The 26,882-nt window shown below is 41.1% G+C and overlaps 1 protein-coding gene across 1 annotated transcript in view; it reads left to right on the top strand.

Annotated features, from left to right (window-relative positions):
* Positions 1 to 26,882, top strand: part of fbxl17 (F-box and leucine-rich repeat protein 17) — a 205,606-nt gene that overhangs the window by 78,972 nt on the left and 99,752 nt on the right. The window contains exon 8 of the mRNA XM_070833634.1: positions 2,423 to 2,553. Coding sequence (XP_070689735.1) covers positions 2,423 to 2,553 — 131 coding nt within the window. The remainder of the gene's footprint in view (positions 1 to 2,422; positions 2,554 to 26,882) is intronic.

Genomic DNA, 26,882 nt, shown 5'->3' with positions numbered 1-26,882 from the left:
ACACTGGTTGGCCTGATTTCTCATTGGTTATCCACATCAATGAAACAGTTACTATTGGTTATAGTAGAATTTCTATTTAGCAGACATAAGCAGTTTTGAATATTTTGAGAACAAATACTACTTTTGATGTTGGGGGGTTTAAATTTTACTCCGGGCAATAACCATAAATACTGAATGCAAGTAACTGTGTCTGTGTCTGTCTGTGTTTGTGTCTGTCTGTGTGTCTGTCTCTGTCTGTCTGTCTGTCTGTGTGTGTGTCTGTCTGTGTGTCTGTCTGTCTGTCTGTCTGTCTGTCTGTCTGTCTGTCTGTCTGTCTGTCTGTCTGTCTGTCTGTCTGTCTGTCTGTCTGTCTGTCTGTCTGTCTGTGTCTGGGCGGGGGGGTGTGTGTGTGTGTGCTGTTGATGGGAGTTGAATATAACTGGTAGTGGTCATCTTCGTCCACGTTTTATTTTTGCAATGCTGGCACAATGCCACCACACACACACACACACACACACACACACACACACACACACACACACACACACACACACACACACACACACACACACACACACAGAGATCAGCCTTATTCTGCATGAATTATTTAGCACTTCGATCCAACACTGGCCACAGGGGCACATGGCAGTTTTGTGTGTGTCTGTGTATGTGTGTGTGTTCGCGTGTGTTTTTCCGTGCAAGTGTGTGAGCATCTGCTTGTACATTATGCGTGCATACACAGTTAAGGGTTTTCCCTTTCATTAAATACCATTGTTTATCATGTCAGTTTAGCTGTCCCTGGTGATCACTGCTGCATTCTTGACCCGTCTTTGCTCACACAAGCTGTGTAATGTTTATTTCATTAGTATATCTAAGCGCATCTTCACAGTATAGGTGCTGATATGCCACAAACAAAATCTGTTTCATGTTTATTTCATGCCTAAGCAGACCTTTTATCACAAAAGGTGTGGAACCAATTTTCTTTTGGAGGAGTGACAAAAAAAGCCACAGGCTGCATAAGAACAGAAAGACAAATGGAGCAGCTAGAGAGAGGTAAAGGTTTTGAAAGCCTTTTTTTATTACCTTCAGCGCATTGCAGCATCACACTCTCACCGTGTTTGTTTGCGGTGGGTGTGTGTTTTTGATTCTCAGTATGTGGGGACAGGGAAGAGTGTTTACATGAGCACCTACTTCACCCAGAGTGCCTTGGTCCTTATCCATTCCCCCCGTGTGTCTTCACGCTGGTAGGTATATGTCATGCCTATGGAGCCGACAATAGTGCTCAGTGATCTTAACACCAACTGTAAGCTTGTTTTCTCTTTAGCCTTGGCCATGACATTTACCTCCATGCCTCCCTGGCGGCTGGCCGGAATATCATACCTCTATTATCCTTCATCCCTGGTGTGTGTATGAGTGTGTGCACCTGTGCTTTAAATAGTTTTGTCTACATATCAGAGAAAATACACCTGTGCTGTGACTTGAAAAGCATTTGGTAATTGTCAACTAGCAGGAACGCTTGTTGAACAGTGTGTCAGTGTGAGTTTCCGAGAGTGTGTCAGGAAGTAGAGATTTTGACTTGGGGATTCATCTAAACCCCCTCTTATAAGGTATTCAGATCGGAAAGAAGGATTATTGAAAGTCGAAAAGATGAAAGGAAGAGGGAAAGTGAATGCTCATATTCCCTCATAACCCCTCACACCAGGCATGCAGGCACAGAATGATAAACACTAACAGCGTGCAATTTTGTATCATTTATCTGCCTTGTTAGGTTTTATTCTTCATTCATGCTATTTTTTCAGTACATGAAACAGTATACAAGTTCCCACATGCCTTGAGGATATATCAAAACCATCCTTGTAATTCTAGCAGGCCTGTGTACCATCCAGGCCTTCACCAATATTTCTCTTCATGTCGCTTCCATTTTTTTTTTTTGCACTGCTCATAGTAACACATCAATTGCTGGTTCCTCCATGAACAGACAGGAAATTGTATACCTGTTTGTGTGATGGAGATAAAGAGTAAGGGCTGGATTTTCACGAAAAGTCCAACTGAAATTAAATCAAATTTCTAATGCCTGCTACAGCAAACATATACTCTGTAAATCACGTCGTGTTTGTTCTTTTAGACCTTTTTAGACAAAAGGGAGAAACTGATTTTATATTTTTTTGTTTCATGATGGATTCACATTAATACCACTGAACACTGTTACATATCCAACTGCATAGATGGGGACCTTATTTTGATATAATATAACATAACAACATAACAGCCTGCCAGCTGCTGACCGGGATGAAATGGAAACAGCATTTCTGATATTTAATCTATTCTTTTTTCCTTTTATTATATAAAAAAAAATCCTATCAACAATACTGACATTTAGCTGTTTGTGTGAATTCTGACATGATTAAATCATTCAAATGTTTTTCTGTGTTTCCTCTTGTAGCTTCGAAACTTGAATGTCTTGGACCTGCGGCACATCTCAGAGCTCAACAATGAGACGGTGATGGAGGTGGTGAGGAAATGTCGCAACCTCAGTTCCCTAAACCTCTGCCTCAACTGGAGCATCAATGACAGGTATGTCAAGTCAAGAATATTTGTATAGACCAGCACCATGTGGTGTGACAATCAGTGGCTGTCTGGACCCCTGCGCAACAGTCACGAGATGTTGACAAGACAAGAGATGACAGAAAAAAATGTCATCATATGTGTCTAATAGTCTAATAATAAAAGTAATTTGCAGAGAGACTCCCTTCTTGGACAACCACATTTGCAATAGGAGCTTTAGTTAGTAAACAGACAATGACAAAAAACTGTTTGTAAAACTTTGAAGTTTTATAATCCAACAGTGGCACTATGGTGCTAATTTCCACACTAATATTCAAAATAAATCACATAAAAGAAGTCCAGTGCGTTGTGGGACCACCCCATTTCATCTGATAATTTGACTAATGGCTCTGTAAGGTCTAAGTTGGCAAAGAAATCTTTCATTTTCATTTTTTATGGTCTTCTAATGGGGACCGAGCTGTAAATTACTAATGACAAGAAATTGTTGCTTCTCTGAAATCGCAATATTATTCACAAGTATGCCCTTGTCTTTAGGAGCACTAGATTTTGAGATCCATCTGCATTTTTTTTTTTTTTTTACCACCAGCAGCACTGTGGAGCTAGGTCTTTATGACTGTGTCCTTGTTCTGTCTGTAAACACACAAGGATGCTGAAGATGATGATGAAGTGATACACATTACACAATACACACACGATACACAAGAAGAAGACTGCCAACTGATCTCAACATGGATGTAAACAATGGAGGTTTCAAAATATTCTACATTTTTTATGTTGAGGGAAAAGAATTCAACGTTGTTAGGGCTCAAGAATGCACACAATGTGCTTTGGTGAGCAACTGAAATGTGTTTTGGTGAGAGAATATACATAACCTTTTTTGTTCACAAGAAAACTCCACAGGGTACCTCTGATCTGTGTAGGATCGGGAACAATGGGGAACCAGTTTGGATGATTTTTCAATTAAATCAACTAATTGCACAGGTGTTTCAATACTTGAATTTACACACAATGCACACATCCAAATACAAGCATGCAAACACTGGCACAGGGGAAGATGGACATAAGAATTAAGTTGTAAGTTAAAAGCACAACAATAACTTTTTTTTTCTGTCTCTCTGGTCATTTTTCTTGCTGCTCCCTTCTGTTTCCCCCTTTTCTCTCTCAAATGGGAGAGTACCTGTGCAGTATGTGATGGCAAAAGTAAACCATCCCCTCTTTTATTTATTATCTTGTGTTTTATTCATATATATCTATTTAATCTATTGATTTACAGCTAAGGCTGTGGCATCTCTGCTGACTGTACTCCCACTCTGGCTCTGGAGTGTGAATATTGAATTTACCATGGTGCATAGCAACAATGGGTGTGTGTGTGTGTGTATACGTACGTGCATGTGTGTGTGCATGTGTGAAATCATTCTTGCATTATTGAGTTAACAGCAGACATGTGGTGGGAAGGTTATGGTAATACCTTACCCGTCTCCTTTCAATCAAAAAACATGGAGTTTGGTGAAATCCTCACAGGAGCACATGGTGTTATCAGCTTCGTCCCTTTATCTCTCACACACACACACACACACACACACGCACACATGCACACAGGCACTGCCTCGATTGATTCAAGGCTGCATTGATTCCATAATGATATTTACTGCATTGGTTCAGGGGCTGAAGGTGTATGTGTGTCTGACTGGATTTGTCTGGATCACCTGTGGGAATATTGGAATTTAAAATGGTGCACGCTTGTGTGTGTTGGTGACAGTCTGTGTGGGAGATAACACATACAGTAGGTGTAGTGTTGGCTTATAAATGAAGCAGAGACAGTAGTGAGGGGCTGAGGTGGACAGCCATAGCTGAGGAGTCTTACATGCTTGCTGCTCTGATGCTGCATTGCTCCACCCCCAACCCCCAGGGGAGGGGTTTTAAAAATCCAGCAGAAGTAACACTGGGCAGATTGCTCTGTCCTGCCTCCTGGACCTGCAGACCTGTGGGTATACGTGTGTTTCTACATATTGTGTACATGTTTAATGCTGCTGCTCAAGCAAATAAAAGCCTCAAGTCGTAAGCAGCTTTATTATTACATTTTACAGTCGCACAAGAGAGGAGGGGCAGTGGGGGGTTTGGTTAAAGTGAGAAACTGGCTGGGTGGTCATCACAAGATGACGGGGGTGTTTATGTGTGTTTTAAGCTTTTTTCACGGGCCTGGGTCGGTCCGATTTAGCCGCGCCATGCCGGGCCGTGTTGTGATGACATGTGTTTCCACTACAGCCTCACAGCAGGGGGTAGCCGCACTGCAGTGTGGCACTAGCAAGCACACCCACCCCCTAACTCGACAGAGCCATGTCGTCACAGCCAACGGATTGGCTCAAGTGCTGTGTGATCACAGTCACTGGACTAGTCCAAAAAATGTGTTGTCATATATGCTACAAGTGACTAGAGACAGGGGCATTTGAAGAGATGCAACATCACCATATTTGGCAGAAATATACTGTAAATAAATGCCTGCTGTACTTATAGTAGATACCAGATTGAGCTTGTGTTAAAAAAATGTGGCTAAGTGTCAAAAAAAGAAGTAACACAGCAAAATGTAATCTCTGCAAAAATTCATGAACCATTTGCTGCAGCATGAAAAATGCAGCTGTTTTGATGCCCTCAGTTGTGCTCATAATGTCTTGAAAAAACATTACACACATTACACTAGTCACATTATACTTTACAGATGACTGTTTATGAAAAAAATACCAAGAATCTTTTTTGGGTTTTTTTTGCTGTTTCATTCTTTTTACCTGTTTCTTTGGCACTCCAATAATATGACAATAATTAAGATGATCATTTGATAAGACAGAGTCAAGGAGCAGAATCAGAATCAGAACTGATAAAATCTAAATAATAGTTAGCAACTTACATAAACACACACACACCAATGTAAACACCGACAGACATGCATATAACTTTGCAGACATGTGCAGCAGAAGACGCCTGTGGAGTCTAATAGACTGTTTGAAAGTGAGATTTTATTAATGATGCTTTTCTGTTATGTTGGTCTATATTTCCACGGCGACTGAGATAGTTTATTTGACTCAAAGGTCAATGAGTCAGAGGTCATCCGGGTCACTGCTGTTGGGGAAGACAGTACACACACACACACACACACACACACACACACACTAGTTCCTTGCATGTTGTCACAGGGAAGACCAGAATGACTCCCTCACATTTGCTCTGTGAGGGTACAGCAGGGTCATCTTCTGTGTGTGTGTGTTTCGAACTGATGACAGTGTAGTGTGAACAAGTAAACGGGCAGAGGAAATGACCCTTTATTTCCAGGATCAATTTGTCCCCCGACAAGGGGCCACTGGAGAGATAGAGCTCTGTGGGAGGTAAAGTATTTTTCCGTCCCTTCTTCTCTAAATTCTTGTCTCTCATCTTTAAAAAAATAAACACAGTGTCCTCCGGCTCCCCCAATCTTCCTCAGTAATAGCCGAAAACAGCGCCTCAGTGTAAAAAAGCAGAAAATGATGACCAAATATGTACTTCCCGTCGTCACAGTGGACGGCAGATTGTGACCGTAGGACGCCTATTTTTTGGTCTCTGTCATTTCTTGGGGAGAGAGGATGTGATGTGCTGCAGGTGGGCACGGTTGGCCCTGTTATTTCGCTGTATCCTCTATCCAGCGATGATGGGAGACCAAAGTGGGATTGTGTTTTTCAAATGTCACAGCGTTTGAAAAGGGGGAGCGAGTCATGATCAAAGTGGAACGGCAGAGCAAATGGCAGCGCTCACTTTTTAGAACCAAGTTGAGAACACAGTGTCAAAGTTAAACGGTTTTCTTTCATTTTTTGGTGCTTGGTGTCTGGGTTTTTTTTCATCTTGCAGAAACTCCAGGGAGCTTATGTGTTGTGAGCTTAGTGTTGTTGCCTTTTTTAAAATTTTTTTTTTAAACAATTGTGTGTTTGTTTTTGTTGTGTTCGTGTGTGAAGATTCCCTTATATCTACAGAGCCGCTTTTTCCCAGGGGAGACTGTGTTGAAGATAATTTGCCAGTTCTATAATTAGTTTTTATCATACTTTACTTTTTCTGCCAAAAGTGAGGGGATTAACCATGTAATATGTGTGAGTATTTGTGTATGTAATGTTTCTGTTTGTGGGAATGTTGTGCAAGTTTGTGGTGAAGCCTCCTCACTGGTTTTGGTCAAAACAAAGAGTCAGCATCTATTCGGCTAACATTAACCCTGCTGCTGGACACATGGCCTGTGTTGACATTCACACTTATATGTGTCCCCCACTGTGTCCATCTATGCGTGTGTGTGTGTGTGTGCGTGCGTAAGTGTGTGCATGTGCGTTTGTGAGCAGTCTCTGGTCAGTTGGCCAGCAGTTGTTGCTGAAAGCAGATGCATGGAGTAAGTTAGTCATTTCTTTTATGAGATCTGTATTGTCAGAAGTTGGGCATTTCCCAAAAGCCCTAGCATTATTTTCCCTCTCTTTCTCACTCTTTCTTCATCTGTCATACTTTCGGACAGCTTCATTTAAACTGGGGAATCAATATTCATCCCTTTTTCTTTCTTTGCTTTTTTCTTGAGGCCAACATTCTCTGCATATCTCCGTCATTTATGAGCATCACAAATCACAGCCCAAATTGGCTTTTTTACATTTTTGTCCCCTCTCACCGAAATCGGACTATATGAGAGATGACCGGGGGCCCTCTTTGACTTTCAGGAGCTTATTAAGCAGGAAATAATTGGAGAAGCATTCTCCCAGAAACGCACCTTCTCTCGTGCGCTTGTGGATTTGGAGGCATTTGCACTGGAAGCTCATTCCAAATAGCCTCTGTTGCAGCCAGCTGGCAAATCTTACAGTGCCTGGAGAAGTGTTAAACCCCAAAATCGAATGAGTATATGATACATCAGTGTGATCAATGACGTGTCAAATCACAGGTGGTTGCTCCACTTTGCTTGGCCACAGTGAAGGGGACCACCGCCTCCATTTGTCAGAGTTCTGAGAGTTTCAGAGAGCCAACTTAGGAGTCAAAGAAAAGGAAATTCAGAACATTTGCTTTATGATTTGCTCCTTACAGCAAATTCAAGGAGAACCCTTTAGGATCATGCAATAACATGTACATAAATACTTACCCATGAGCCTTAGTCTCTGTTGCCATGGAGAAAAGGCTAGTCAGAGGGGATAATCAGAATGGTAGTGATCAAAATGCTTCGTTGTTACATTGTTTTTTTAAGTTCAGTGATTGGATATTTCCGGCAAAGCAAAGTATTACTACTGAAAAAACTAAAACAACAAACTTTTGGTTTGTGCTGGGTGCAAATTCTCAGACTGACCACTAGCTGCTGAGTTCAGCCATTGAGGTTTGTCTCTGTTAAAGAAAGCCGGAGACTGTGGAAATGTGAGCAAATCCCTCGGATAAGAGGTAATTTGAAGACTGTACATCTATTGTATAACCTTGCTGTGCATAGGTTTCCTCTAGCCAACTATTTTTAGGTTTTCACCTTTTTTCGTTTTCTTTGGATTTTGTTGGATGTTTTCTAAATGCCAGGGAAAATGTCAGCAGAGCCCGAACCAGTGACCGACAGACATTTGTCCTTGTCTTGTTTCTCCACCACCTGTCTCTCCAGATTTGAGGGAAGGTGCTGAGGGGCCTTCCCTTGTCCTTGTCGCTTCGTTTTTTCAGCTCTTATTTTCACACATAAAGCACAAGGATCTACAATTCAACTCTGCTACTACTAAGAATTTCATGCTTCTTATTTGTCTCCTTGCAGCGGGGAACTGGACCTTGCACTACACTCACATGATTTGTAAATTAAAAGCCCAGGCTCTTTTTTTTTATTTGCCCAGGCCTGCCTTGTTGGAGCAGATTGGCTGTCAGCGGAGATTAGAGTCCTGCTTAGCAGAGTGAATACACAAGGAGAGCTAGTGTTGCCCTGTTGTCAGACATGATGGTTAGAAAAGGTGCGGGAAAAACCAACGAGGTGTATTGGAGGCAGAGTGATTAGGCACGGCAGATGCACACGTGTGCATGTAGCAGATTTTCTCCTCGTTTCTCTCTCAGTTATGTCTTTCATCCCATGCTCTTATTGTCTTTGTTGTGTCTCTTTTTCATACTTCATCTCTCCTCAAGTTGTCTGCCTGTGTTTCATCCACTGTCTCTTTCTTACTTCCTTTCTCTCTGTCACGCACACAAACACCGAGGTGATTATTTCTGGCAGGTTGGGTGTGAAAGTGTGCTATGATAAACATGCTGCCGTGGTTATTAATTTTGAGTAATGGCAGCGTCAAACTCCAGTGCCTTGATAAGTATCGGAGATGGAGGAACATTTGTGGCGCGGCACAGAGACACGATGAAGGCAAGCAGCTGGAGCTTATAGGCTGCAACTGTGTGAGAGCTGCTGTTATATTCAGGCACAGATCCAAGGCCAGCAGCGTCCTGCATCTCTCTGTGTAGGCTCTGAAAAGTCAAACCCTTAACTAAGATATGTAACATAAAATATGAAAATAATAAGGTAATTTCTTTGACGTTGTACTGCTCAGAGGGGTTTGAGCCTGACCTCTTCAGATGTCTTCCTGCTCGCCATGCCACCCTGCTGCTCCAGGGTCTTTAGTTTGATTGGATTGCTCTCATTTCTGGAAGTCATAAGATTTGATTTGTGATGCACTGTGAGTGACAACTAAACAGCTGCTGAATTTAAAGAGGCTTTAAGTAATCTTTGACTTTTATCACCCTCTTTCTGTGAGGAGTCACAGCAGGACCAACAGGATTGTGGGGTTGGTCATGGTGGCATAATACATTACAAAAAAGTCAAATTTCCATATTAGAGATGAGCAAAGTAGCAAAAAAGAGAGAAATCAACAGAAATGTCTAGCGAGGAGGCAGTATGTAACAGTTAAAAAATCAAGTCAGGTACTTTTTTTGTTTAAGAATGTTTTTTCACTTTGTGTCTTTCTGCTAAAATGATATTTTAGGTACATTTGTACTGTCAAACACCCTTTTAGGTTATGACGGCATTAATTCTTTGGGTATTGCAAGTTGAAATTGAAGTGAAGTGCCATTTTTAATGCCAGATTACAGTATCACAATAAATCCTGAACAAAAATGTATGTCAGCAGCGTTTAAATTGTCCAATTGTAATCATTATATGGGAAACCCTGCATCTCACAGCCGTGGAACTACATTAGACACAGGCGTTGAAGTGCTATTATCTCACAAAATGAGTCATGAGCCTGACACTGACATTCAGCTAAAATCCATGTTAACCAAATTATTGACCCTTGACAGCAAAGTCATTGGTTCCATTTTGACCAAATAATTTTTTCCTGTAATTTAATTTTTTTTCCTCGTACAGGTTTACCCTCTGCTCTGTCAGGCTGGGAAAAAAAGCGTTACTTTAGCCTATTACCAGACCAGGAGAGAAGAGAAGAGGTCAATAGAGAATACATTCAAAAACATGGCATTCCATTTTGCACAGTGATATGAATTTAATGCATACTAGGCTGTGGATCTCCGAACAATGTCTCTGCTTAGAGAGAACATTTGATTTTCCTTTTTCCTACAGATTTCATTCTATGTTGTTTTGAAAGTTGATCTCATTTTTAAGCTCATATCCAATTCCCTATGTCTTTGGGTTAATGTGTTCTCTGTGTAGGATCATTTTTGTGCTTGATTTTTCTGCTTTATCAGAAAAAAAAAGAAAAATTCCAAATAACATAGTTTTTTGACTTGTTCAACTTTGAATCAATATCAGTCAGTTTGTCAGAAAGGGAAAGGGCATTTTTCTTCGTATTTTCTGACTTTTTCTACAAGACCTTTCTTGTTTGAACACAATTATTATGTATTTCCTTTTATTCAAGATTTAATACACTCTCAGGCAGTCCTACATATTTGCACTTTCACTTTACCACCCAAAAACAGCAGTGCATATCTTTCTATACACGTCTTTGTGCATATGCATGGATACGTCGGTCTGTGGTCAGACCTTAGTGGTCATCTATGCATATTGCTGATGCTTGCCCGTAAATGAGTGCTGAAGCGCGCATGGCCTTAAGGCTCCATGTGTAACTCTAACACAGGGAGCCTCACTGGTTCTCCTCCCCTGAGAGAGTCCTGTGCGGCGGGCTGCGTTAGTTCAGCCTGCAGCTGGATGTGTGGGTCGTGTTTAAGTGATTTGAGTCACGCAGAATCAGCATGTCAACCGAGCAAGTGGGTAATGTAATCACACAGAAATGTGCTCATGAAGTGCTCCGTTGGCCACGAACCAAAGCAGTGGACTGAGGATGGTGACACTTGCTCCGTGGGAATGCGTGTCTTTCACCCAACCCTCAAAGCCTTCAATTTACATTCAGAAAGAGGGAATTCTTTCCTTTTATTCCTCATTTCCTCACCTCTCCTAAATGTCTATTTAACAGTAGAAATTAATTGTACTCCCAGCAAGTGCTTTATTAAATTGGGCACAAAATACAAAGCACAAATGAAAGGCAGCGGCTTTGAATTTAGTCTGCTGAAGCTATGCAGAGGCAAGAGTTCTTAAGAGTAGTTCTTGTTTTGAGTAAGTTGGTTTCGCGCTTGTGGATACTTTTGTGGCCTGGATTTCTGAGCACAAGTTGAGTATTTTTTTTTTCTTGTGAATATGTTTGGCTTACAGGTGGTACACAGTGGGGGGTGTGGCTTATTATGGTTATCCATACTGTGGGGTCAGAAAGTTTCCAGTATAATCTAAATGGTAAAGAGACCACGGGGCTCAGCTGCCCTTGTTTCACCATGCTGGAGACCTGGCATTTGGCCTGTGTTTGAGGACCAAAGCTGTAATTTTCTCTGTTTTCTTCTGTTCTGTGTGGCTTTTGGAAGACTGGGTCAGATGAATAAAACAAAAGCCATATTCAAAATTACTCTTTTATATGCTCATCCTTTTATGCCTTATTTCTTTATCATCAAATGAGCACATGTCCTCATGCCCTTGTTCCATCCCACCAGCACTTTCGTAATATTGTTCTGTTCTTTTTTTGTATTGCTTTGCTGCTTTATTGATACCATCCTTTCCATTCTTTCCTTCCTCCCCTCACTTCCCTTCTTCTTATTGCTGTGCTCTGTATATCTCCCTCCATCTCTACCTCCCTCTCTTCCCTCCTTTCCTCCCTACAGCGTTCCCCCATTCCCTCTGCACTGCACTCATTTGTGTGATCGCCTTCTTCTTACCCACAGCACATCCGCTGCCCCACAAATGAGAGCAGGGAGAGTGGGAGAGCAAAGGGGAGAGCATGATGCAGGGCCCAAGGAGCAGGGTTTAATGAAGCCAGCCTAAATGAATTTACTGCTTTCCATTGAGCCGCTCTGTCCCATGTGGCGGACTAGCACCTCAGCCATTGTGTTGCAGGCCCCCTCTCTGTTCTGCTACCTGTTTGTCTGACACCTCTGTAATTAGCCGCCACCATTGAGGAGAGTAATTGCGTATTAGAGCCGTGTTCTGTTAGGGGAGCCTCAAAAGTGAACATTTTTATGCAAATGCTCAGAATTAAGAAAATTACCCAGGGTTTTGACCATGGGAGGAATAGAGTAAGGCCATTTTCTACCAAAGAAGAAGAAAGGAAATTGTGGGTATCGCAGCATGCTAAATGGATGGAGGGGACTGTGTGTCGGCTTGTTTGGTGGGATATTTGTGTGTGTATTAGTCTCCAGGGATAAACGTTTTTGCTGCGTGGCTGATTTACTATTTCAAATTGGTGTTTTAAACAGTACTCTGTGATGGGACTTGAATAACAAAGTAAATTGGAGTTCTTAACTGCTATTGTTGCTCACCTGGTTTGTATTAGAAGCTCCTGGGGACAAATACTGTGCTGATTGTTATTCCTCTTCTTTGTTTTGGTATGCATGTGATTGTGTGTGCATAGCCTCTGGAAAGCATGCACATGGCAGCTGCTAGCTTGCAACTTCTCTAGTTAGGAACAGAACTGCAGCCTGAGGAACTCGGATTGTGTTGCACTAACTTTTTCTTAATCCAATACTAAGTTAGGCCATGGTTAAGTTCTTAGTATTTACTAGCTAGTTTCAAACTAGTTCTTTACTAAACAGCAATTTTATTTATTAGCATTTATTAACATTTTGTCAACTGAAACATATGGACATATGGACACTCATTACTCTTTTACTCTTTAATCAAAATGGGTCACATATCAACAAGGTAATATTAGATTTCTCAGTTCAGTTACACCTGATAACCACTGGGTATAAATATGGAGTAAAAACTAATCTCTGTGGAAGCTGTAGTTTGTGTGGTGCAATGTGTTTCAATTCGGTAATGCATAAACCTCCATGTAGTAAACATTTACGTTATAAATAAATACAGTTAATAGAGCTAGAGAAACTCGTTCCTGGAACATAATGTGATCTGATAAATACACATATTATGCACATATTATTAATACTTGGCACGTGACCTCACCAGCCAGGGACTTTGTAAGCACACATGCAGACGCACCCACACTCAAATTTATCTCCCCCATCTTTCAGCCAACCCAAACCTGCCCAAACCGTGACATATGGCCTGTCGGTTTTGATCAGACTGTCAAATTCTGACCCTCAAATTTAATGTTCAGCTGGAGCAAATGATGCATAAACACTCTCCAGACACCCCCAGGAAGTCTGGGAAATCTGCCCTCCTCCTGGAAACTTTAACTTTCTAATTTCATTGCAGTCACAACTTGTTTGAAACTCCCTCCTCTGTCATTGAGCACATGAACAAAACCCAGTGAAAACTGTGTACTGTGTACTGTATGTGGTGTGTTAGCCTGCATTATTTTGTGAATGTGTGTGTATGCTTGCGTGTATTTTATTGTTTCTTTAGTGTCTGTCAAGTGTTTCATACTGTTTCAGGTTTTTTCTTCTTTCAGAGACGAGCTCAAGGTCAACTTCTCTGGGCGTAACCTTTGCATTCAACCTGTGCAGTTTGTATAAGGATCAAGCATTCATGTTCCTTGTTTGGGTTACCAGGGGCTGAACCCCCTGTCAGCAGGTTAAATTTGTCTTTTCAATTGTGCCTCCTCACGGTGAGGTCAAATCACAACGTCAATGACACGACAGCATCTCAGCAGCTGGGAGAGATTTAGTGTTTTCTTGCTATTTTGAGCAGCTTGTCTAGAGGCCTTTCCGCAGAACAGTACATTCTTTAAACAGTCCCAAATCTGTATGTTGTCCTCCACTTTAAATGGCTATCATTTAGTCCATGGTTGTGGCTTTAATTTCAGGTCTTCCTGTTAAAGTTCACATTTGACAAATCATGAGCAGTAAACATGTCTGATGTTTAAATGTTTACTTTGTTGGACCTGAAGAGGGGTTAGACTTATCTGATGCTCAGCTCTTATAGCATGCTAAAGCTCCTGTGTTTTTTTTGCTGTCGGAGGTCTGCTTCCATTACCTACTAAGCCTTTGTCAGATTGCAGGGCTGTGAAGCGGTCCCCTATCACCACAGGTAACGGTGGTTTCCAAGTCCCAGTCTATTCAGCTCACGCCGCCACCCTTCAGAGACTGGTAATAACTATTTGCTCAGGCTTATACATTCTCACCCCCTGACTTAGATTTTTTTTGGCGTGTTTTTTTTTTCCCCCCTCCATTCATCCTCCACCATTTACTGGATCCATATTTTCTTCCCTCTCTCTATCCGTCCCTCCTTCTCTGGCGTCATCTTTCCCTTTCATCAAAGCAATCACTATTTAAACTCTCCTTTGCTCCAAGGTCCTGTCAGATCCCCTAGAATCCAAACACTATTAAAAGAGGTCTCTAGAGCTTAGCCAATGTGAGTATGTGGGTGTGTATATACACACAGATATATATATATATATACAGTAAGTGTGAATTTTGCGGGCATATTTCAGCAGTGTGAAGGCATAACTGTGTTGGTAGTATGTGAATGTATCCACATTGGTGTTGAGTATATCTCTCTTTTTGATCCTCTGAATCCTCAATAAGAGGGTGAACTCTGGTGGGAAATCTATTGGCTGCAGATTCAGAAGATTACGGAAATTCGGCCAGTGGGAGGCAATAAAAGGGTGGTTGTGGTGGGGGTTGAGAGGGGTTGGAAGAGCTTGCCATAACCCAGAGAGAGTAAAAATATGAATAGAGTGTGGCGTCGATGACCTTGTGGTGTGAGGTTTTTCTTCTCTTGCTGGCTCTGCTTAGCCAAATGGGAAAACAATTCAAGCATTTGCAGAAACACACACACACACACACAAATATGCACATACAGTACACCCAAAAGCAGGGAAGGCTTGTACTCATACAGTTACATCCATATAAATCCACACACTTTGAAACAACCTGCTCATAAATAGTATCGACCACTCGATTATTGAACTAATCACCACCACTTTTTCCTTCTACTTGACTCATTTTGAACAGTGGAGTTTGGGAAGTTCCCTCCCAGTCTAAACATACAAATACAAGCAGCAGAGCCGCCTGATAGTTATGAATACTGTACATATAATAAACAGATGTGGAGCACTGCTTGTATTCATGTTTCACTTCTGAATCTGAGTGAGGCAGCTCACATGCTTCTTTTGTCATCAATGAACTTCTTTGTATACACAGATCTGATGAGATTGTTTATATGTCTCATATGATATACTAATATACAAACCAGAATTTTCTTCATTATTTCACCCTGTATGCCAGTGTAGTGTAGCTGTGTGTCTATAACGTTAAGATCATTAGTATGATTTAGCACTGATGAGACAAAGAGAGAGACAGAGAGAGAGACAGAGAGAGACAGAGAGAAAGAGAGAGTGACCTGTTTCATTAGCAGATTGAAGGAGCTGTAATATGATGGCTGGTTGAGATGGCTACTTAAATGTGATAGGCCATTAGCTATTCATCTGTACTGCACTATTAATGCAAGGTATGGAAAATGCAATCATGCAAATCACTCTTCGATCAGATCCTTTCATAGAGGAATAAATGCTGACGGCGTGGAGGGGAGGTAGTGTTAAGAATGAGGTGGGTAGAGGATAATTCCTCCATCGAAAGAGACGGGAATGAGGTACTATTTTCTCCTTTTCCTCCTCTTTACAGTGTCAAATGTGTCTTTGTCCTCCCTTATTTATCAGGTCCTTGCCTGTCTTAATTGAAAGATGTCATGGGTTGTGGGTGACATGTCACAGCATAAGACAGTGACAGTGAAGCTTGTTCGGCGCTCCGTCTCTCTCTGCTCTTCTTGTCTTAAGTGCACAGCCACATTATCATAACTTAGTCTTGGTATTCAGCGTAGCTAAGGAGTAGTACATATTGTATTAAGATTTTCTCCAGCGGTTGATAACATTGAAGACTTTTGAATAATTAATAATAATTATTTTGTTCAAATTTGTGTAATGTTAAGTAATAGATGGAGGTGGAAGTTAGTTTGTTCAGTGTGGGTAATTTTTTATCGTTTGCACACAAAATCAAACTGAAAGCAAAATCCCTTGGATCTGACTTAAGTGTTTCATACTGTTTCATCCTGTTTGATTCTGCCCCCTAACTTCATTTCAGTGTGGCCCATCACCTCAGTTGTTTATCTAAAATAACTAAACAGTGAAAAATAAATGGAAAAATGTACAGAATGTAATTATTTTTATCAATTTACAAAAAGGAAAGTCAGCGAACAGAAGAAAAATCTAAATCAAACCAATATCTGGTGTGACCAACCTTTGCCTTCAAAACGGCATCAATTCTTCTTGTCTGTGAAGATTCCCAGTCATCCAGTTCATAGTTATTCCTTACAAGTTCAACTGGACTTGTTAAAGGTACTTGAAGACGTTTCACCTCCCATCCAAGAGGCTTCGTCAGTCCTGTACTGAAGTTTTTAACGTAAAAACTTGATTTCTATGTATTATTCAGGGGTCTACATTTGATGAAAACCTGTCGCTGATAACTCATTTGTTAGTGTGGTGCCACAAATCTGCCACTTAAATCTTGCTCAGTTTTTCAACTTACTCTTTTATACTGGGTGAGATATGGTTCTCCTTGCATAGTCACTTTGAGCAATTGAACTCAACAGTGAATTTCGCAAAAATACTTTTACAGCCTCTTGTAAAATACTTCATCAGGCCTCAAAATTGTTGATTAGCATATTCATCTAGGGTAGGCTGATGCAGTACACTTTAGATTAATACGCCACTAACTGTACAACATTTCATGAGAGAGAGAGAGAGAGAGAGAGAGAGATGGTAAGGCAGAGAGATGGATGCCTTTTTTGCCACCTTGTGAAATATGTAATACATCTTCATTTTAACGGGTGTTGTAAATGTCAGGGCACAGATCTTCTCTTAATGAAAAGATCACCCTGTGTCCAAACTTTGACAAATGCATCTGGTTTCAGCTTCAAACTGGGGAGTCTTCTCCCAGTTCCAACAGTTTGGATGAGTGTTAACAAACTCAAGCTGTTACTTCCTCCTGTGCAACTCTCGAATTGATCATTTTTAGATTAAATCCTGCTGCATCATCTGTTGTCATTGCTGTCCTGCTGTCTAATGTGGTCAGTGGTGACATGCTGGATGGTGATTAACCTTAGTCTCAATAAAGTTCTTCAGTTAATCCATAATTAAATTACTTAATCAAACAGATCAGCTTTAGGAGAGGTCAGTGGCTGAAGAGATTTTGATGGGCTCTGAGCTTGAACTAAAATTCTTTTACATCACCCACAGTTGTTCATGAAATGTGAATTTTTAGCTGGGATGTTTCTCTGTATTGATTCATTGTGCATTTTAGAAAATGCATGGCCTCTAAGCAACACAACAGATTATAGTCAACCTCCCATCTGTCCCAGAATCTCAAGTTTGATAGATGTTGCATCACACATTGATGTTGCACCCCATTGTGCTGTAAGTGGTCTGGCCCTAAACTTAGAAAATCATGCAACGAGTCAAGGTTCTTCATTGATTTTTTGGCTCTATGTTATTTTTCATCTATTGCTTTTCATCCTGCAAGATAAAAAGACCTGGCAAAGCTCTAATCCAAACTCATTTGATTCATGCAGAGTTGCTGATAATTTGCATAGTTGGTTTAGGAAGATATTGTATGTATTCAGTAATCTCAAAAATTGGTAAGTGTCAAAAGATTTTTTTTTTTTCAGGTTTCAAAAGCTTTACTTTGCAGAGGTATGAGCACATGGTGTGGTGTGTTCACTGCCTGGAGCTGGTAGTTTGAGCTGCTTCATAGCTCTATCCACCATGCTGGACTCCGATTGCACAAAGGTTAGCATGGGTTTGAGGATCTGAAAAGCGTTAGATAGCGTAGGCTGCTGTCAATTTGCTCTCAAACCCGCCAGCAAAACTTTTTCTCCTGCTCTTCTTCCCACGGTTTTATGCAAACTTACAACAGTGTCACTGACATCAATTTACCCCGAAAAGTTGTACGGCACTGGGCCATTATGGAGCGAACGCTATCATAGAACGTCCTCAGGGAAAGTGAGAACAGGGAGAAAATGAAGAATCAGCATATAGATGGAGCTTTGTTTTTTTTTTTCTCCTCTTCATTTTACAGTGTGCATGTGCCGTGGTTTTGTCATAATGAGCAGCAACAGTGATTTAGAATATATTATAGTAACATGTTTTCATACTCCAAAGGCTGTGAACACTATCTATACATTATATGGGGTTCCTGTCTTTTCTTTCATTTTCTTATCTCTCTCTCTCTCTCTCTCTCTTTGTATATGTTTCATAATGTAACTTCATAACATGCCTGCCCTCTATAGCTGGGGAAATTAACAGGATGTGAATAATAAATGAGGACTTAATTGATCAAGCTTCTGCTCCGCACAGATTGTATAGCTGCGCCCTTGATATTAATACTGTGAGTCAACAAAATCAATATTCTCAACTATGAGAAACCAACAGCAAGAGAAACTGTGTTTTCACTGTATTGATCCGAATGTTTTATCTTGTCATTTTAGGAAAATTTAAACAGTTAATACAACAGTTTTCATACTTAAGTGGAGCAAAGCAGATTAGTGTCCATCTTCTTGTCACTAGCTGAACAAATACATACTTAGATTATTGTTTCTGGGAAAACAGGGATCTGCCTATTCATTTTTTGGCAGTGTTATGGCCCACCATTGCTACAGAGAGGACACTGGAAACTTAAAAATAGTAATGGCTGATTATGGACACATCCGGAGACTGAGGGCACAGAAGGACTCGAGTGGTGACGTGCTGTTGTTGTTTTTCATGACCCTGGTCTACTTTGTTGTGGCAGGCCTGTCTTTATTTTCAATTTGGAGTGCTTTACTGTTTTTGCCTAAAAGCTATACTGCATTACAGCTGCTTTCAAGCAGGTTCATCTATCACAGAAAGGGAGAGAGACTGAAGGAAGCAAAGGGAAAGGAGAGAGAGAGACAGTGAGAGAGAGAGAGAGAGAGAGAGAGAGAGAGAGAGAGAGAGAGAATGAACAAATGTAGTGACTGCTAATGGCTTTATTGGAATGATACCAGTTATTAATTATTGTGCCCCCTCTTAAAAAAGACAGAATGAAAAAGAAAGGTTGAGTTAAGGGAGAGGAGCAGCCGCAATCTGTAACGTGCTGTCTCAACTAATAGCTGGAAGTCAGCTTTTACTGATCACAGGATGGCTCTTTCCTAATTGACGGGATGTGAGTGTGTGTCGGTCATTGTGCGTCTCCTTGTCTGTTTCCATTTTCAGATGGTGCATGTCGATGTTAGAATGTGAGTGTCTCTTTCCAGTGCGCATGTGTTCATAAGTGGCATGTGTGCATGCTGTAAATCTGATCACTGTTAGTGTGAGGTAATGTGAGTGGAAGGCTAATATTGTCCATGTCACCAGTCCTTCTCAGGCATGTCAGGAGACAAGCTGTCCTCTATCTGTTCCTCTGTTCTTGCTCTCTCCACAGGCCTAGCATCTTTTCTTCTCCAGTGAAGCAACTTTTGACAGAATCAGAAATCAAGGCAGCACAGCATTTGTCTTCTTGTTTTCTAGCTAATGTGTCATTTGGAAGCCATCGTTGTGGTTCTAAGAAAGCCCTCTAAGGTTTTGTTGGACGAGGATAGTATATCAGCCTTTTCCACCTCTGCTTCACAGTGTAGTTTTAAGTACATACGGACACCTGCCAACACACAGTAAGAGTGCAGATGTAATCCTTACTAACTCATTTTATCATCTAAAATATATATACAGTGGGGCAAAAAAGTATTTAGTCAGCCACCAATTGTGCAAGTTCTCCCACTTAAAAAGATGAGAGAGGCCTGTAATTTTCATCATAGGTACACTTCAACTATGAGAGACAAAGAAAAAAAAAATCCAGAAAATCATATTGTCTGATTTTTAAAGAATTTATTTGCAAATTATGGTGGAAAATAAGTATTTGGTCAATAACAAAAGTTCATCTCAATACTTTGTTATATACCCTTTGTTGGCAATGACAGAGGTCAAACGTTTTCTGTAAGTCTTCACAAGGTTTTCACACACTGTTGCTGGTATTTTGGCCCATTCCTCCATGCAGATCTCCTCTAGAGCAGTGATGTTTTGGGGCTGTCGCTGGGCAACACGGACTTTCAACTCCCTCCAAAGATTTTCTATGGGGTTGAGATCTGTAGACTGGCTAGGCCACTCCAGGACCTTGAAATGCTTCTTACGAAGCCACTCCTTTGTTGCCCGTGCGGTGTGTTTGGGATCATTGTCATGCTGAAAGACCCAGCCACGTTTCATCTTCAATGCCCTTGCTGATGGAAGGAGGTTTTCACTCAAAATCTCACGATACATGGCCCCATTCATTCTTTCCTTTACACGGATCAGTCGTCCTGGTCCCTCTACAGCCCCAAAGCATGATGTTTCCACCCCCATGCTTCACAGTAGGTATGGTGTTCTTTGGATGCAACTCAGCATTCTTTCTCTTCCAAACACAACAAGTTGAGTTTTTACCAAAAAGTTCTATTTTGGTTTCATCTGACCATATGACATTCTCCCAATCCTCTTCTGGATCATCCAAATGCTCTCTAGCAAACTTCAGACGGGCCTGGACATGTACTGGCTTAAGCAGGGGGACACGCCTGGCACTGCAGGATTTGAGTCCCTGGCGGCGTAGTGTGTTACTGATGGTAGCCTTTGTTACTTTGGTCCCAGCTCTCTGCAGGTCATTCACTAGGTCCCCCCGTGTGGTTCTGTGATTTTTGCTCACCGTTCTTGTGATCATTTTGACCCCACGGGGTGAGATCTTGCGTGGAGCCCCAGATCGAGGGAGATTATCAGTGGCCTTGTATGTCTTCCACTTTCTAATAATTGCTCCCACAGTTGATTTCTTCACACCAAGCTGCTTACCTATTGCAGATTCAGTCTTCCCAGCCTGGTGCAGGTCTACAATTTTGTTTCTGGTGTCCTTTGACAGCTCTTTGGTCTTGGCCATAGTGGAGTTTGGAGTGTGACTGTTTGAGGTTGTGGACAGCTGTCTTTTATACTAATAACGAGTTCAAACAGGTGCCATTAATAAAGGGAATGAGTGGAGAACAGAGGAGCCTCTTAAAGAAGAAGTTACAGGTCTGTGAGAGCCAGAAATCTTGCTTGTTTGTAGGTGACCAAATACTTATTTTACAGAGGAATTTACCAATTAATTCATTAAAAATCCTACAATGTGATTTCCTGGATTCTTTCCCCCCATTCTGTCTCTCATAGTTGAAGTGTACCTATGATGAAAATTACAGGCCTCTCTCATCTTTTTAAGTGGGAGAACTTGCACAATTGGTGGCTGACTAAATACTTTTTTGCCCCACTGTACAGTATGACCACTAATGGGATACTTCTCATGTTTTTGCTCGGCTACTTTAGTAGCACTGACGGCCTTTGCGGAGCACCACTCAAGAGAGGGTGAGAGTATCCAGAGGGAATGCAATGATTATCACGTCCCTGGATATAGCTACTTTCACTCTGTGATTAACCTCTGGTGGTGTGTGGGGTGTTTTATTAAGGTGTGCTTGAGTGTGTGTATGTGTGTGTGCAGGCATTTGGGCCCGGGGTGTAGCTCTAATGGAGCCAAAGGGATGATTACACTGAAAAGGTCAGATTTGTCTTCAGTTCCTGCAATTAACACACCGAGAAAGAGAGACATTGGATAAGTAATGCAGACACAGGAGGAGGAAGATCGAGAGGAAAATAAGGAAAAAGATTAAAAGGTAGAGTTGAGGGAATTAACACAAAGGTAAAACGAAGATGGGTGGAGAGCAGGAAGTCAGGTCAACGAGAGATGCCCATCTTTGTCAGGTATCAACACCAGCATTAAGCATCCCTGTGAAAGCACATTTCTACCAATGTTCCCTCAGCTCTAGGTCTTTATTTTTAGGCCCTTATACTGGTGCACTATTTTAAGCACTATGATGTACTGTGTCATAACAGGCAGTTTTCCGCCCACCAATGTAAATCATGTATCAGATCAACTTTTAAGATTATCATCATTTCAGTGTACCTGTATATAGTAAGAGAACTCAGATAATCCATAACCACTACCACGTCGCAACAAAGGCTTTTACCCATCAAAATGAAAAACTTAAGGTAAAGCTGGGTGTCATCAGCAAAGCAGTGAAAGTGGTGGGTTATTCTGAAAAAAAATGACACACAATTGAAAGAAAATGAGTAGAGGTGTGGGACTCAAATATAACCCAGTTAGGTCCAACATGGAGCTGAGGATTAACCTGACACTGTTAAAAAAAAAAAAAAAAAATGCTGCCTGTCAAGAACGTACACTAACAATAATGATGACAATATCTGTTTGATACAGTTTTGCAAGGCCTTGCAAGCCCTTTGAGATCTGTTAAATCTCAAAAATGATGCTGATCTGCAGACAAGGGGATGAAAGCCAGCGGTCCGGATCTTTGACTCGTCTCTCAGGCACAGATGATATTTATCTCATTGTATGTATGTTTGTGACAATGTATTTGTACTCGAGTGTATATGTACTGCTGTGCCTCTGTGTGAGTGCAGTTAATGTGGTTTTCTATACCCTCTTGTGCTGGATATCTGTATAAGGGAATGTGCACGTGTGTGACTTGTGTGCACATTTTTTTGCGAGCTCCTCAGAGTGTTTTTTAAGTTATTATTCATTTAAACAGCATGTATTTGTTCCCAAGATCCCAGCCTGTATAAATTTTAAACAGGCTGTGTTTCTAATGATGGCCTTTGGCTCAAGTTTTTTAATCGTATTTGAGAACAAAGGAGTATTGTTTTGTACTTTTTCGTCTCTTCAGTGGATTGTGACAGATTGTTTTAGGAGTGACACCACTCCGCTGAAAGATTGCAACAGTTCTGACAGGCACCGTGTTTGGAGTCAGGATACTGATGCCTCAGTGACTGAAGCAAGAATAAATTGGACTAGATGGAAGAGAGTGCTGAACTTCAAACCACTGAGTTGCACTTTAAAGCTCCCTCTTCAAATCCTCTGCACAAAGTCATCATTGACATTGTGTTTAGTCTGTGCATGAGGGATGTCGGAATTGGTTTCTCTTTGTCAAGGGGTGTTCTTGACTGGAAGGTTATCATTGCGTTTAATATGAATTTTCCTAGGCTTGTGCTCGTCTGGCCTAACTTGAAGTACAACTTATGCAACTTGAAATCCAAAAAACGATATGAAAATCAACTATTTTCAGACAGAAAGAGATCAGGTGGTTTGAGATCAAAATGTGTGATAGAATGGGAATTTAAGGCGCTGACCATGTAAAATGAATGAACAACATTAAGTAAACCTGCTGTTTCAATGCAAAACTGGACAAATATTTTGTAAAAATTGTATATTAGGCTGCACAGAGTTTCCCACAGTGTTTTATGGGAAAATTAAATTATTTTATTTATGAAATAAGATGAAATAAAACCTCAGCCACCAGGGGAAAAGTGCTGTGGTGCCATTTAACACACCATATGATATATTCTTAATGAGTTTGAGTGTTGTTTAGGCCTTCATCTACTTACTGAATTGATCATAAGAGAAGACGCTTCGGGTCGTGCACTACATCAGGGATGCCTCGGGGAATAACCTGCTTTATATGAATTTTTTCTTTGATCCACAGGTGTCATTGAAGTCCATATTCTGGAGAGCAATGGCAATAGCATCACCCAGGGTATAACTAGTAATCCTCAAGTTTAAAACACCAGCTTGTTGAACATTATATGGCTTAATTGTTGCTCAACACAGCACTGTCTGGTAAATTATTTTAGCGTGTTGGTGTGTGGCTGATTGTTGGCGTGGACAGGTAGCACTGTGCTGCACAGCTGAGGGATTTGTGTTGTCTTCCTACTCCATCCTGACAGCGACTAGCTCATTATTTCCTACCAGTTCTTCTGGGAGCATGTTACAATTTCTTCTCATGCGCGCGCACACACGCACTAACAGCTTTAGACCACTTGACCTTGGTTGCTATGACAGCAGCAGTAAAGGCTGCACTGAAGTTGTCAGTGTGTCTCTTTGACGAGTCCCGCAGGCGCACCAACCCCCGGCCCACCCGTGTTCTGCGTTTGTGTGTATGTGTGTAATGATGATTAATACCTTTGTTTTGAAAGCCAACTGAGAGTTGTTGTGTGTTTGCGTGTGTGTGTTTGCCTCTGTGTGTCAGTGATCATGTGCTTGCCTCCGTCTGGCTGTGCGAGCGTGTTTGTGTGCATCAGTAGTTTCCACGCCTCGCACCCTCCTGGCTGTCACCACCGTGATTGTTGTTTATAGTTCTGACATCTTGCACCTTGTCCCGTTGTTCATCAACCTCTTTCTGTGCTTGTGGGAAGTTTTTGATTTAGTCTGGTCTCACAGGTCACATTGGCCGTCAACATGTTCTGGTTTTAAAATGTTTTGAAAAGTAGAGAAGTGGTGTGCTTCGTCTTTACCAAACATCAATTAGAGTGATACTGTGAACCTCCTCTAATGAGTTGTTTATCTCCCAACCTTTCAAGTTCACTGTACCTGTAGGAATTTCTCATAAATATGTTCTTGTGAAATTAGTCATCATGACACTTTGAAAACAAAGAAAAATAACAGTCCATGGAGTTTTGTCAACAGTCTTGTCCACCTTTTGGGATTTATCTTTGGGTGATTTCATTTCTATATCACAGAAACACAATGTTAATTAGTAATTATTGATTTTCAAAACCCTTATTAACTTTCTTATTATTTCGCCCAATCTTCATTCTGTGCAACTACAATGATCCATTTTCCTCCTTTGACTTAACAATCAGCATCATCCTGTCAAGTGAAGAAAAGTTAGATGTCAAATTCAGTTTTAAGAAGTCACAGCTTCTACAATGTCAGAGATGTTTCATTTGACATAATCACACAGTTTAATTTATACACTATTTTACTGCAAATAGAATAATCTGTTTAGTAGTGTCTCATTATTACGCACATTTTTGGTTTATTCATTATGCTTATAATCTGTTGTCATCAGTATAAAGCTTCAGAGAGACTGTACATAAAATGCACCAACACATAAAGTGGTGACTGCTGGAAATGTTCATATTTCTTCTCCAAATAATGTGTTTGTACTGACTCACTTGTAGGAAACAAGCATTCCTGTACTGTTCAACACAATAATGTTCTCAAAATATTTACCTCTGTTGCTCTGTTATCGTGAATAAGTCTGATTGTGAATCACCAGCTTTGATACAGACTTCAAATCAGGGCGGTTTTCATGATCATGTTTACACAAGGCAACATGGAACAAATATTCCCAATGGACAGACAGTCAGACGAGGAGGCTGGAAACACACATGGACACAGCACGTGCCCCTATGAATATTTATATTATCTGTATGAACATTTAACCAACCCCTTTCTCTCTCTTTCTTTTTCATGTTGCTGCTGATGTTGATGCCACAAATGCAGGTAAAAAGACCAGTCATTTCTGTTCTTGCTTTTCAGATTCTCACACTCATTATTTCCACCACTTTATCTCGGTTCTTTCCCTCAAAACATGCTCATTTCATCTTTGATCATTCAGGTATTTTCTGGTGCTCTGCACAACAACAGCTTTAAATTTGTCTAAGATAATGAATAGTAAAAGTGATGCGGGGAAGTTTTGTTCTAAAAGATATGTGGGAAACATTCCGTTGTTGTTATGGGAAGAGGAACTCAGCCCACTTTCTTTTTCATTTTTCAATTCTTTCTTTGTTTTTCTTTTAAATGCTCCTTACTTTCTGAGCCTGGTCAGATATTGTTCATATTTATGACCTCATTTATGTTTGTTAGCTGCACTTGCAGAACATTTTTAGTAGCTTTTGGACGCCACCCACTCTTCTCTCCCAGCTTTGGCGTAATAGCTCTTCCTCTCTTTCTCTCCCTCTGCCACTTCTCCTTTCTTTCTATGCTTTCAGGTCTTTCTTTTTTATATGCACTGAGGTGTGCATTCACAGTAAAGACCTGCGGAGAAATCAATGTTTTTTCCCCAGATCTGGACTGTTTTGGCTCACTCAAAGGTAGTGAGGTCATACACTGCTGTAGTCAGGTGTGATGCTGCTTCTGTTTCCAGGTTGGAGCCTGAACCAACTGTGACTGCCCTTTGCCATCACAGTATTAGTCAGTTGCTCTGGCAAGAGGCAAGTTGGCGTGTTTTTCTGTTCTTTGAGCGTGCGTGCCAGTATTTGTTTGTATGTGTCTTAGAGGGAGTTAAGTGTGTGACTGTGTACATGTATGTTTTTCTGGCAGTCAGTACTGGGTCATGATGGAGTAGTTTGCTGGCACTGGTGAGGTCCAGTTACCCAGAGCGCACTACACCTTAGGAGGTAATGCGATTAGGAGGGCAGGGACAGGGGATTTGTTCAGAGAGCATACAGAGGAACATCAAACACAAAAAAGATGGGATTATCAAAAGATGAAGTGAAAAAAGAGCCCATATTCCTGTCTGTCTTTTAGCCAGTTCTCGTGGGAGTAAAGAAGAGGAGGGATGATGACGCAGAGGCTAGGCGTAAGGTCTCTCTGTCTTTCTTTCTCTCACTCATGAGCTCTGTTATGTTCACTCTCACGCCTCCTTTGTGGCAGGATCCCATTCAGGCAATTTCAGTACCATCAGTCCTCAGGGAATCCCCATCAAGACTGAATGTTGTCTCTCGTCATGAAGTGTTGGCCCAGTCTGTAAATTATGCAGGTCAGGTTCACCACTGTGCGCCCTCAGAGCAAGCGAAGTGAAACCCAAATATCACCCACAATGCTTTTGTGTTCCTTTGTGTTGCCCTTCCACATTGGTATGTGCAGTGGCATATAAACAGAAAGGCATGTTAGCTTGAGGTAACCAAACTGTTTTCTGTAATTTGAATTCTCCATGTAACAGAGGCAACAAATTCAACAGGCAGAGTAGAATACCTGTGTTACTAACATATGTTAGCAGGAGCTAGTGCACTTGT

This window comes from Pempheris klunzingeri, chromosome 7 (assembly GCF_042242105.1).
Source record: "Pempheris klunzingeri isolate RE-2024b chromosome 7, fPemKlu1.hap1, whole genome shotgun sequence".
NCBI lineage: Eukaryota > Metazoa > Chordata > Actinopteri > Acropomatiformes > Pempheridae > Pempheris > Pempheris klunzingeri.
The sequence above is the reverse complement of the archived record's forward strand: the minus strand, read 5'-3'. Positions and strand labels throughout refer to the sequence as shown.